The following is a 12,035-nucleotide window of genomic DNA, read 5'->3' on the forward strand; positions in this document are numbered from 1 at the left end:
TTTTACAAAAGGTTTGTCCCATATTTTTCTATACTTGTAGCACCACTCATTGAGTTGGTGAGGAACCATGTTCCCTCATGGGAAAATGCCCAGGAAAGGGGTTTTCAGACTTTACCCTACTCTAACATACCCAACACCATTAATATATATGTTTTTATTCTTTTTACAGGTGTCGAGGGAAGGAGCCTAGAGTATCAAGAACATCGGGATTTGAGGTCAAATCCTTTCCAAGGGGGAGGGGCTTGATGAAAGCTTGCTTGTGAAGCTTCTATGGAGGCTAGATCTTTGAGCTTCAATGAGTTCCTTAAATAGTGATTTTCCACCATGGAGATGCAGCGGAAGATAAAGGAGAAGAGGTGAGAGGAGGCGCCATCCACAAGGGAATAAGCCATGGAAGAAAAAGCTTCACCACCAAGAGAGTGGCTTGGATAAGAAGCTTAGAGAGGAAGCTTCAATGGAGGAAAAGAAAGAGAGAGAGAAAGAGAGGAGGGGGAGAACGAAATTGAAGAAGGAAAAGAGGGAGAGAAGTTGAACTTTGAAGTGTGTCTCATAAGACTCTCACTCATCAAAGTTACAACAAGTGTTACACATGCTTCTATTTATAGCCTAGGTAGCTTCCTTGAGAAGCTTCCTTGAGAAGCTAGAGCTTAGCTACACAAACCTTCTAATAACTAAGCTCACCTCCTTGAGAAACTTCCTAGAGAAGCTAGAGCTTAGCTACACACATCCCTCTAATAGCTAAGCTCACCTCCTTGAGATGAGAAGCTAGAGCTTAGCTACACACACCCCTTATAATAGCTAAGCTCACTCCCATGCCAAAATACATGAAAATACAAAAAGTCCCTACTACAAAGACTACTCAAAATGCCCTGAAATACAAGGCTAAAACCCTATATTACTAGAATGGCCAAAATACAAGGTCCAAATGAAGGGAAAACCTATTCTAATATTTACAAAGAAGAGTGGACCCAACCTTGGCCCATGGGCTCAAAAATCTACTCCGAGGTTCATGAGAACCCTAAGGCCTTCTTTAGCAACTCTAGCCCAATCCTCTTGGAGTCTTCTATCAATACCCTTGAGGAGTAGGTGTTAGTCGTCATTTATGACTAACTTTTGTATTGAAAAGAATTATGAAATTTATGTCTTTTCCCCAATTTATAGTTCTTTTTGTAGGTTTATACATATTTTTATGCTTTGTTTAATTTTTATGCAGTAGATATTCCCTTCATTATGAATTAATGTGTTTTCAATTTCAGTTTCAGGTGAAAAGATGAAGAATAAGAAGGTTGCAGTAGTTGGTGTCTCGCTAAGCGAGGCATATGCGCTTAGCGAGCAACATCCGCTAAGCAAGACATCAGCCACGCATGCACGCGCTTAGCGCGCCATCAGCTCGCCCGTCGTGCCTGACTCGCTTAGCCAAAAATCACTAACTCACGCTTAGCACAAGAATGGCGCTAAGCGAGCCTTCAAGGACAGAAAGCCCTTAAAAGCTGAAGTTAGTGAGAAAAGGGGGAGGCGAGAGTCTTTAGCTTTTGGAAGAATAGAGATATACGTGAGAGACGCAACAGGGCAAGGGAGCACAAAAAACCTTAGCTTTCAAGAGGATTCTAGGTTTTAGAGTGATTTCTAGGTTCCTAGAGGTGGAGGAGACACCCCCACCACTGCGTAATCTGAATTTTGCTTCCAAAACCCCCTATTATAACTGAAAGGTGATAACTTGCCATGGAAGGCTAAAGCTTCTGTTGGGAATTTCTGCTGAGCCTTGATATAAAAACTCTTTACTATCTATTTAATGTTGTTTTGATGTGTTCATTGCTTCTATCTGTATTTAATTATTGCATGCTTGTGGACTGATCACTCATGTGTGTGTAAAGTTAGGATTTTTAGCATTGGAAAATGTTTGGAATCCTTAGAACTAGATAGAGCAGCGCTAGATAACTGTATGTCTGGACACGGAGTGCAGGGATTTAGTTTTTAATATGCTATAATCATAATGCAATTCGTTTAGGCTAAGTTCAACGAGACATCCGAGAACGAGGTTTAAATAGAATTAGTCCATTCACGCGAGGAATCGGTGTTTGGTGTATTTTCCCTCAGCATAGAACACAGAAACAACCTTAAATAGAGAAAAAACCTTTAATTGCATCGAGTTACTCAGTAGAAGGACCCAATGTTTTAATCATCTGTTTATCTCTCGATTTACATAGTTAATGATGCAATCCTATACCCCAAGTGCATTGGATAGAAGACTCCAAGAAGATTGGGCCAAAGATGCAAGAGAAGACCCTAGGGTTCTCATGAGCCTTAGGGTAGATTTCGGGCCCATGGGCTAAGTATGAGCCCACTTATATTTGTACATATTAGATTAAGGTTTCATTAATTTTGGACCTTGTATTTAGGGCTCCATAATGTAGGGTACCCTAGAAATGTAGGATTTTCCAACCCTTGTATTTTAGGGCACCTAGACTAGTTTTTGTATTAGGGGTAGTTTTGTAATTTCACATGCATTAAGTGAATATTTGATGTGTGTGTTGAGAAATAAATTGAATTGAATTGGGAGAATCCCAATCCAATTAAATTTTAGAGGGGGAGGTCAGTATTTGCTTGCTACACCCCATTGCCACATCATATAGTCACACTTTGTGTATGTCCTTCATGCTTTACATGCCTCATGACACCTAAGCACACTTAGTGGAGAATCTTGGACTTGATCTTGGATTAGTGGGCTGAACCATATCTAAAATTCACTAATCATAATTAGTGAAATTTTGGCTCCACAAATTCAATTTCAAATTCAAGTGAAATTTGAATAGAAATTCAAATTTTCCTTTAGTTTTGTGTGACACTTAGACTATAAATAGAGGCTATGTGTGTGAATTTTTACAACTTTGATCATTTGAAAATTAAACTTTAGATTTCAGAGCTCTTTTAGAGCACAAAATTTTGTGCTCTTCTATTCCTCTCCCTTCATTCATCTCCTTCTTCCTCCAAGCTCTTATACATGGCCTCCTATGGTGGTGAGCTTCTTCTAGACTCATCTTCTCCTTGAAGTGGCATCTCCTCTCTCTCTTCCTTCTCCATTCTGCTACCATTCATCTTCCAAGAAGCAAAGGAATCCATTGATGAAGAATATCCTAGGCCTACAAGCTCCAATGGAGCTTACATCAGTTAATTTTGTAGTTATCTTTAGAATTGCAACTATATCCTGTGTTTATTTCCATTTCATGATTTTATATAAATGTCTACTTATTGAATGAAAGCTTTTCCGAATGAAACAAACTCCCTATGATTTGATACTCGGTTCTTACCATTTTATATTACTTGTGACTCAGTACACTTGCTGATAGATTTCGCATTTGTCAAAGAGCGAACAATTTTTTCGCGCCGTTGCCAGGGAGTTTCTTTCCATTTAGGAAAGTTTAGTTTAGTTTGTAGGCATTGATTCTTTATTCTTTTATTAATTTTTGTGTGAATAGTTAGTTCAAAATTTATTTTTCTCTTGGATTGGTTAATCGCTGCTCTTGCTAGTGCTTTGTATGCGAGGTAAATCTTCTGCAAGTGATTTAGTTCAATTGGATTTGGAAATTGAAGCCAATTGTAGGAGGAACAACACAGAAAGAAGAAGGAAAATACTACAGGACAGGACAACACAACCAATTCCAGAGGAACCTCAATCTTCTGAGTCGTCTTCTATTTTTCTAGAACCAAGGGAACCTGAATTAGGTGCATCCATGGCTTATATCATGGCTGGAGATCAACCTAGGAGGGTTACTCTTGAAGATTATTCTAGCTCATCTGTGCCACAGTTCTTCGCAAGTATTGCATGGCCGGAAGTTCAAGCACCCAATATTACTTACCCTCATTCTTTGATACAGTTAATACAAGGAAATTTATTTCATGGCTTACCGAATGAAGACCCATATACACACATGGCCACTTACATTGAGATTTGTAATACAGTCAAAATTGCTGGTGTTCCTGAGGATGCTGTGCGGCTGAGTTTGCTCTCATTCTCACTGCCTGGAGAAGCAAAAAGATGGCTACATTCGTTTAAAGGTAACAGTCTTACGACTTGGGATGAAGTGGTTGAAATTTTTTTGAAGAAATATTTTCCTGAGTCCAAGACAGCAAAAGGAAAGGCAGCCATCTCTTCCTTCCATCAGTTTTTGGATGAGTCTTTAAGTGAAGCATTAGAAAGATTCCGTAGCTTGCTGCGGAGAACACCGACTCACGAATTTTCATAACCAATTTAGCTAAATATCTTTATTGACGGGTTAAGGCTGTAGTCCAAGCAGCTGTTGGACGCTTCTGTTGGGGGAAAAATCAAGTTGAAGACCCCGAAAGAGGCCATGGAACTAATTGAAAATATGGCTGCAAGTGATCATGCCATACTGCGTGATCGGACTCACATTCCCAGAAAATGAAGTCTGTTGGAGCTTTCCTCTCAGGATGCACTTTTGGCACAAAACAAGTTATTGTCCAAGCAGCTTGAGACATTAACAGAAACATTGAGTAAGTTGCCTAATCAATTTCATGTTAATCAACCTTCACATTCAGCTGTTTTGTAGGTCGGAGGTTGCAGCATATGTGAAGGAGCTCACGAGTCTGGACGTTGTATTCCCCTAGATGACACAACACAAGAGGTGAATTACATGGGGGGGAGGGGACCAGCCCAAGCCAAATTTTCATGCAAGTGGATATTCAGGTTTTTAGCATGGTTCAAATTATAACCAGCAACAAGGGCAGTGGAGGTCCCATCTGGGAAATCAATTCAACAAGGACCAGGGTGGACCATTTAATAGGCCTCAGCAACAAGTGCCTAGCCTCTATGACAGAACAACTAAGCTGGAGGAGACACTGGCTCAATTTATGTAGGTCACAATGTCAAACCACAAGAGCACAGAGTCTGCCATCAAAAACCTTGAAATCCAAGTGGGACAGTTGGCAAAATAGTTAGCAGAAAACTCTTCTAGCACTTTTGGAGCAAACACTAAGAAGAATCCAAAAAAAGAATGCAAAGCTGTTATGACCAGAGGCAGAAAGGCAACCATGGTTAGGGATGAGGGAAGAATTAGTGATGACCAAGAGCTAGTGATTGAAGAAGGAGAAGAAGAGAAGGAAAAAGAAGAAAACCAGATGAGGGAGAACAAAATAAATGAGAATGAGAAAGAAATAAATGGAGAAGGAAAAGAAAAAGAAAAAGAAGAAAAAGAGAAAAATGAAAAAGAGAAGGAAAGAGAGGGAGTAAGAAAGACCAAGAGTGAGCTTGCACGTGAGAAGAAGAAAGAGGCTATTCCATGTATAGGGAAAGAGGTGCCATATCATTTAGTACCATCAAAGAAAGACAAGGAGTAACAATTAGCTCGGTTCCTTGACATCTTCAAGAAATTGGAGATAACAATTCCCTTTGGAGAAGCCCTGCAGCAAATGCCACTCTATACAAAGTTTTTGAAAGATCTGTTAACCAAGAATAGCAAGTACATTCACAGTGATAATATTGTTGTGGAGGGAAATTGCAGTGCAGTGATTCAAAGAATCCTTCCACCAAAGCACAAAGATCTTGGGAGTGTCACAATTCCCTGCTCTATTGGTTCTGTGTCTGTTGGAAAAGCTCTCATTAATTTGGGGGCTAGTATAAACTTGATGCCACTCTCCATGTGTAGGAGACTTGGAGAGTTGGAGATTATGCCAACAAGGATGAAACTACAGCTTGCAGATAGATCTATTACCAAACCTTATGGAGTGATTAAAGATGTTCTGGTTAGAGTAAAACATTTTACTTTCCCTGCAGATTTTGTGGTCGTGGATATTAAAGATGACACTGAAATTCCCTTGATCTTGGGATGTCCCTTCATGTTAACCGCTAGTTGCATGGTGGATATGGGAAAGAAAAAGCTGGAAATGGGTATAGTTGATCAGAAGATCAACTTTGATTTGTTTGATGAAGAAAAACCTTTGCTCGACCAGAATGTCTGTTCAAAGGTAAATGAAGGATGGAAGGAGATGGTTCAGAAGGTTGGAACCAAATTTGATCCAGATCCATGAAGTAAGATGCGTCAAGCTAATGACGTTAAACGAGCGCTTACTGGGAGGCAACCCAACCCTTTTTAATTTCATGTTCACTGCATATAGTTAGGATTACTTATTTGTGATTGCTTGAATCATCAGCATGTTTTGCATTTTGATATGAGGTTGATTAAGCTTCTCTGGAGTTGTGGATGGAAAAATAACTTAGAAAATTTTTCAGTCATCCACTCGCTCAACGTGTTTCAAGCGCTAAGCGAATCATTATGCATGTGCTGAGCGAGTCATCTCTCGCGCTAAGCGCATCAACCCATACTCATTGACTGATGGGGCCTTGCTAAGCGAGCCCTATGTGCTAAGCCCAAAAACCTCTCTGGAATTTCATATTTTGGATTTGGGCTAAGCGAGTCATCTCACTAAGCACACAACTTCATCTCGCTAAGCGCCCCAGTGCGCTAAGCGCAATTTCCTCTTTGTTTGGACCTTCATGTGAATTGGGCCAAGCGGGTCAGCTCGCTAAGCCCAAATCCCTCTCAGGTTTGGAATTGTGCTAAGCGAGACCATCTCACTAAGAGAGCCCCACTACTGCATTAGGAAGCATTTAATTCGCTAAGCCGGCACATGGCCCGCTAAGCGAAAGTTGCAGACCAATCAGAGCTGCAGCTCTCGCTAAGCGCATATCCTTCGGGCTAAGCCCAAATCCTTCTCGGGTTTTCTAATTTTTGAATTGGGCTGAGCGAGTCTACCCGCTAAGCGCGTGAATTTGAAATCTAAAAACTCAAACGTCATTGAGTGCTCGCTTAGGGAGTGGCCCACGCTAAGCGAGGCAGTCGAAATTGCCAAAAAAAAGGCTTTACTGCCTTAGGCAGTTACATTTTCTGCACTTACAAAATTCTCACTCTTAGCATTTTAAGCACTACTCTGCATTGCACTTCATTGCACTCTCTGCTTCATTTGCTTCCTCTGTGCTTCTTCTCACTGCAATCCAAGTAAGTTTCTTTTACTTTGCATTTTAATTTTTTGTTTTGAACCTTAGGTTAGAAGCTATGCCTTAGTCTTTTTAAAGTTTTAATTTTGTCTTGATTTAATTGTTGTTTGGTTAGTTTCTAGACAGTATGCTGTTAGTGGTTTATTTTCGCACATAATGTATGTTGTGTTGTTGTGAATAGATTGGGTTTTGAGGCCTAATAAGGGCCTGTGGTAGGGGGCTGAAAAGCCCCAATTTTTTTGGAATTTTTTATGTTCTTGCTAAGCGAGCCTGCTCGCTAAGCGAGTTCATCAATTTCTATTGATTTTTGGGTTTTTAGATGAACTCGCTAAGCCGACCTTGTCCCGTTAAGCATGTTCATCATTTTTGTATGAATGTTTGAATGTCTGTATGAACTCACTAAGCCGACATGCCACGCTTAGCGAGTTGTGTTGCTTGAGTCAGAGTCTAAGAGGCTTTTGGTCTTCTCTTAGTGGCTAAGTGAGTCAGTCTCGCTAAGCCACTTAGCCTCTGTTAGTGAATAAGCCTGGGCTAAGCGAGTCAGTCTCGCTAAGCCCAAAGCATATTTAGTTTTCTTAGTTTTTGTTCATGCGCTAAGCGCGTCAGTCTCACTATGCGCAATTTCTTCTCTATTTTGGAATTGGGCTTAGCAAGTCTGCTTGCTCAGCCAATTAAGTTCCAGTGGTCAATTTGGGCTAAGTGCCTAATGGCTCTAAGCTTGTGTAGTGTGTCGCGCTAAGCGAGTCAATCTCGCTAAGCACAATTATCTCTATGTTAGAGAATAGGGCTTGGCGAGCCATGCTCGCTTAGCCATTGTGCTGTTTTAGCTAAGCGAGTGCGTCTCGCTTAGCTAGAGTCTATGTTTTTGTGTTGTCGCGCTAAGCGCGCCTTGCGTGCTAAGCGTGTGCTGTTATTTTCATAAGGCGCACTAAGCGAGTCATTCTCGCTCAACGCCTAGTCTATTTTTCTATTTTATTTTTCTGCTTTCAGTTTGAAAAAAAACATGTCTAACTTGATTCTTGTGATTCTTTTTTATGCAGATGGCCTCTAGAAAAAGGAAAGCTACTGCCTCCCGACCTCGGGAACCATATGACACAACCAGATTTGTTTCCGAGGTCGCATGGGAGAGATATTCTTAGAACATTCACTCCTGGAACATCCTTCCGAAGAGGGATGTTAATTTGTTTGTAAAAGAGTATGATGAGTTCCATCGGGAGCTCATCAGGCGAAACTGGCACAAGGCCTTGACCCAGCACATTGATGGTCACATTGACGTGGCCTTGGTCAAGGAATTCTACTCGAACCTTTATGACCCATAAGATAAATCTCCCAAACATGTTCGAGTCAGAGGGAAACTTATTAAGTTTGATGGGGACTCACTAAACACATTCCTGGAGACGCCCCATATTCTGGAGCCAAAGGAGCAGTATACCTCATATTCACTCTTCTGTCGCACTCGCATAGATCCTCAGGAGCTGGCCGCCAGGCTCTGCATTCCAGGGAGGGGATTTGTTTTAAATGCAGAGGGTGCACCATGGAAGCTGCTTAGGAAGGACCTCACCCATCTTGCACAGACATGGAGTGTCCTTTCCTACTCCAACCTCGCCCATACATCTCACACATTTGATCTTAATATGGATAGGGTGAGGTGGGTATATGACTTAGTGATGAAGATGAACATGGACGTGGGCTCGCTCATCTCAGGCCTGATCTCCCAGATGTCCCAGTCCAACTCCTCTCGGCTCGGTTTTCCAGCCCTCATTACTGCACTCTGCATATCTAGAGGAGTGGTCTCAGACTCACTAACTTTTGAGTCTCTTAGCCCTGCCATTAATTTGGCGTACTAAAAGAAGAATTGTTGGAACCTGGATGATCCCACGACCATTTTTCCAGGGACCTGCAAAGCTAGGGCTAGGGGACCTAAGTCTTCAGCACCTTTTTCTTTTGCTTCTGCTCCTGCTCCTTCTCCAGCACTAGCTCCCTCTGCTCTAGTTTCTGCCAGCACCTCCATGCAGAGCTCAGACATTTTAGTGCCGATGTTGTAGAGCCTTCACCATGGCTTATGCCTAGTAATGCAGAGTATCCATGATTTGGCTCAGCATCGGCCCATCATGATCATGGAGGAGTTTACAGCTTAGGTGGTCTGGCCAGGAGTCCAGCCTTCTCCTTTGGGGGGAAGTGAGGCTTCCATAGCCCAAGAGCCTCAGTCAGAGCCTCAGCCACAGCCGAAGGCCACTCCAGAGACCACTCCGCAGACTTCTCCAGTTACTACACCAATTTTGGAGGTCTCAGAGGAGGAGGATGGCATTGCAGATACAGATCATGCAGCAGACATGGCAGAAACACAGATCACTTGGGATCCATGGCCCACAACAGCTCAGGATATTCCTCAGCCAGCCCAGGATGCTCATTCCTCACCTCAGGACGAGCCTACAGCAGCACAGGAGGAGCCATGACATGATCTTTATTTATTTTTCTTGTTCTTGATACATTTTTATGTTCAATTTATGCTTTTAATTTCAGTTTTATATTCAATCTATTTAGTTAGCAAAGCCTATTGAATAATTTACAGTTTTGATTGATTATGTAGAGGTTTGTTTTGATTTGAAAATTTTGTGTTTGTGAATGATTTGAATTTGATCGATTGCATGGATTGAGTGAATTGTGATGCGTAGATCACTTGCTTTGAATAAGTATGTAGTAATTAGAAGAGAAAGAACATGAATTAGGGACATGAATGAAAATGTTAGTTGGTTTGACAAATAAATTGTGAAGGTAATCATTAGCCACAACCCGGTGAGTTGTGTGATCTTAATTGTGAGAGAGCGACTTGCATTGGGTACTGATTTTTGCATATATCTCTGAATATTGAATGAATGCATGAATTTTGGAAATGATGAAGGCCATGATTGATTACAATAGACACCTAGCCAAAAAGCTTACCCTGTTCATGAATATTAAATCCTTTGCACCCATGTTGAGCTTGTTTTTGATTGATTGAGCTGAAACTTGAGCCTGTAAAGTCATAATCTCCATCTACCTTTTCTTAGGTTGTAGGAAAGCATTATGGTTCAAAGAAAATTTGCCCCAAATTTGGGGGAGATTATTGGGTGATGACAAGAGTGCTAAGACAAATAACAACCACATAGAAATTTGTCAAGAAGCAGTAAATAAAAGCTGCTAAAATAAAAAAAAAAGAAGAAATTTCAAGAATAAAAGTTTTGTGGGCTGTTATTTGAAGCTAAGTGCCTTAAATGTAAAAGGCAAGTAATTGAAGCTGGAATAAAAAGAAAAAGAGTTGATCTAAGGATGAATGCTCTCCAAGAACTTAAGCTTTTGCATCCTAGAAAAACCATGAATTGTTTGCAGCCTAGCCTCATTACAAGCCTATAAAGTCCTTTGGATTCAAATTATGTGTTTGTAATTGTATGTCATGAGATGAAATTCAAAAGTTGGGACTTATGTTGGTTGTTGATTGATAAATTGCCTAAACACTTGTGCTTGAGTGAAACGGTGACCGCGAGGAATTGGCTTGATGAACCTTCCTTGATATCTGTCTTGCTTGCTAGCTTATTTCACTTGTGTTGCTTAATAATCATGTTCCTATATTTGAATTTCTGCATATCTCTATGAGAAGTTGTTGGTTGAAAGCATTGCTTGCCCCTTGTGTTCATGTGATTGAATTCTTTGCAACAAACACAATTTTGAATAACCATTGTGAGCTTATAACTTAAGGACAAGTGAACTATTTTTTCTTTGCTTGAGGACAAGCAAAACTATAAATTTGGGGAAGTTGTTAGTCATCATTTACGACTAACTTTTGTATTGAAAAGCATTATGAAATTTATGCCTTTTCCCCAATTTATAGTTCTTGTTGTAGGTTTGTACATATTTTTATGTTTAGTTTAATTTTTATGCAGTAGATATTCCCTTCATTATGAATTAATGTGTTTTCAACTTCAGTTTCAGGTGAAAAGATGAAGAATAAGAAGGTTGCAGCAGCTGGTGTCTCGCTAAGCGAGGCATATGCGCTTAGCGAGCAACATCCGTTAAGCGAGACATCAACTCACTTAGCGAGTAAGGACAATCTGGAAGAGAATCTGCCACGCATGCACGCACTCAGCACGCCATCAGCTCACCCAGTGAGTCATTTGTCTCTTCTAGTGCCCAGCGTGCCTGACTCGCTCAGCCAAAAATCACTAACTCGCGTTTAGCGCGAGAATGGTGCTAAGTGATCCTTCAAGGAAAAAAAGCCCTTAAAAGCTGAAGTTGGCGAGAAAAAAGGGAGGCGGGAGTCTTTAGCTTTTGGAAGAATAGAGATATATGTGAGAGACGCAGCAGGGCAAAGGAGCACCAAAAACCTCAGCTTTCAAGAGGATTCTAGGTTTTAGAGTGATTTCTAGGTTCCTAGAGGTGGAGGAGACATCCCCACCACTGTGTAATCTGAATTTTCCTTCCAAAACCCCCTATTATAACTGAAAGGTGATAACTTGCCATGGAAGGCTAAAGCTTCTGTTGGGAATTTCTGCTGAGCCTTGATGTAAAAACTCTTTACTATCTATTTAATGTTGTTTTGATGTGTTCATTGCTTCTATCTGTATTTAATTATTGCATGCTTGTGGACTGATCATCCATGTGTGTGTAAAGTTAGGATTTTTAGCATTGGAAAATGTTTTGAATCCTTAGAACTGGATAGAGCAGGGCTAGATAACTGTATTTCTGGACACGGAATGCAGGGATTTAGTTTTTAATATGTTGTAATCGTAATGCAATTCGTTTAGGCTAAGTTCGACGAGACATTCGAGAATGAGGTTTAAATAGAATTAGTCTATTCACGCGAGGAATCGGTGTTTGGTGTATTTGTCCTCAGCATAGAACACAGAAACAACCTTAAATAGAGAAAAAACCTTTAATTGCATCGAGTTACTCAATAGAAGGACCCAACGTTTTAATCATTTGTTTATCTCTTGCATTTACATAGTTAATTTTGTAGTTATCTTTAGAATTGCAACTATATCCTGTG

At 40.7% G+C, this 12,035-nt stretch overlaps 1 protein-coding gene across 1 annotated transcript; it reads left to right on the forward strand.

The window, feature by feature from the left end:
* Positions 1–5,427: 5,427 nt before the first annotated feature.
* LOC102664753 (uncharacterized) lies at positions 5,428–6,045 on the forward strand. The gene has a single exon (XM_006577525.1). It carries the CDS (start codon positions 5,428–5,430, stop codon positions 6,043–6,045), a length of 618 nt encoding a protein of 205 aa, XP_006577588.1.
* Positions 6,046–12,035: the final 5,990 nt, after the last annotated feature.

This window comes from Glycine max, chromosome 3 (assembly GCF_000004515.6).
Source record: "Glycine max cultivar Williams 82 chromosome 3, Glycine_max_v4.0, whole genome shotgun sequence".
Lineage (NCBI taxonomy): Eukaryota > Viridiplantae > Streptophyta > Magnoliopsida > Fabales > Fabaceae > Glycine > Glycine max.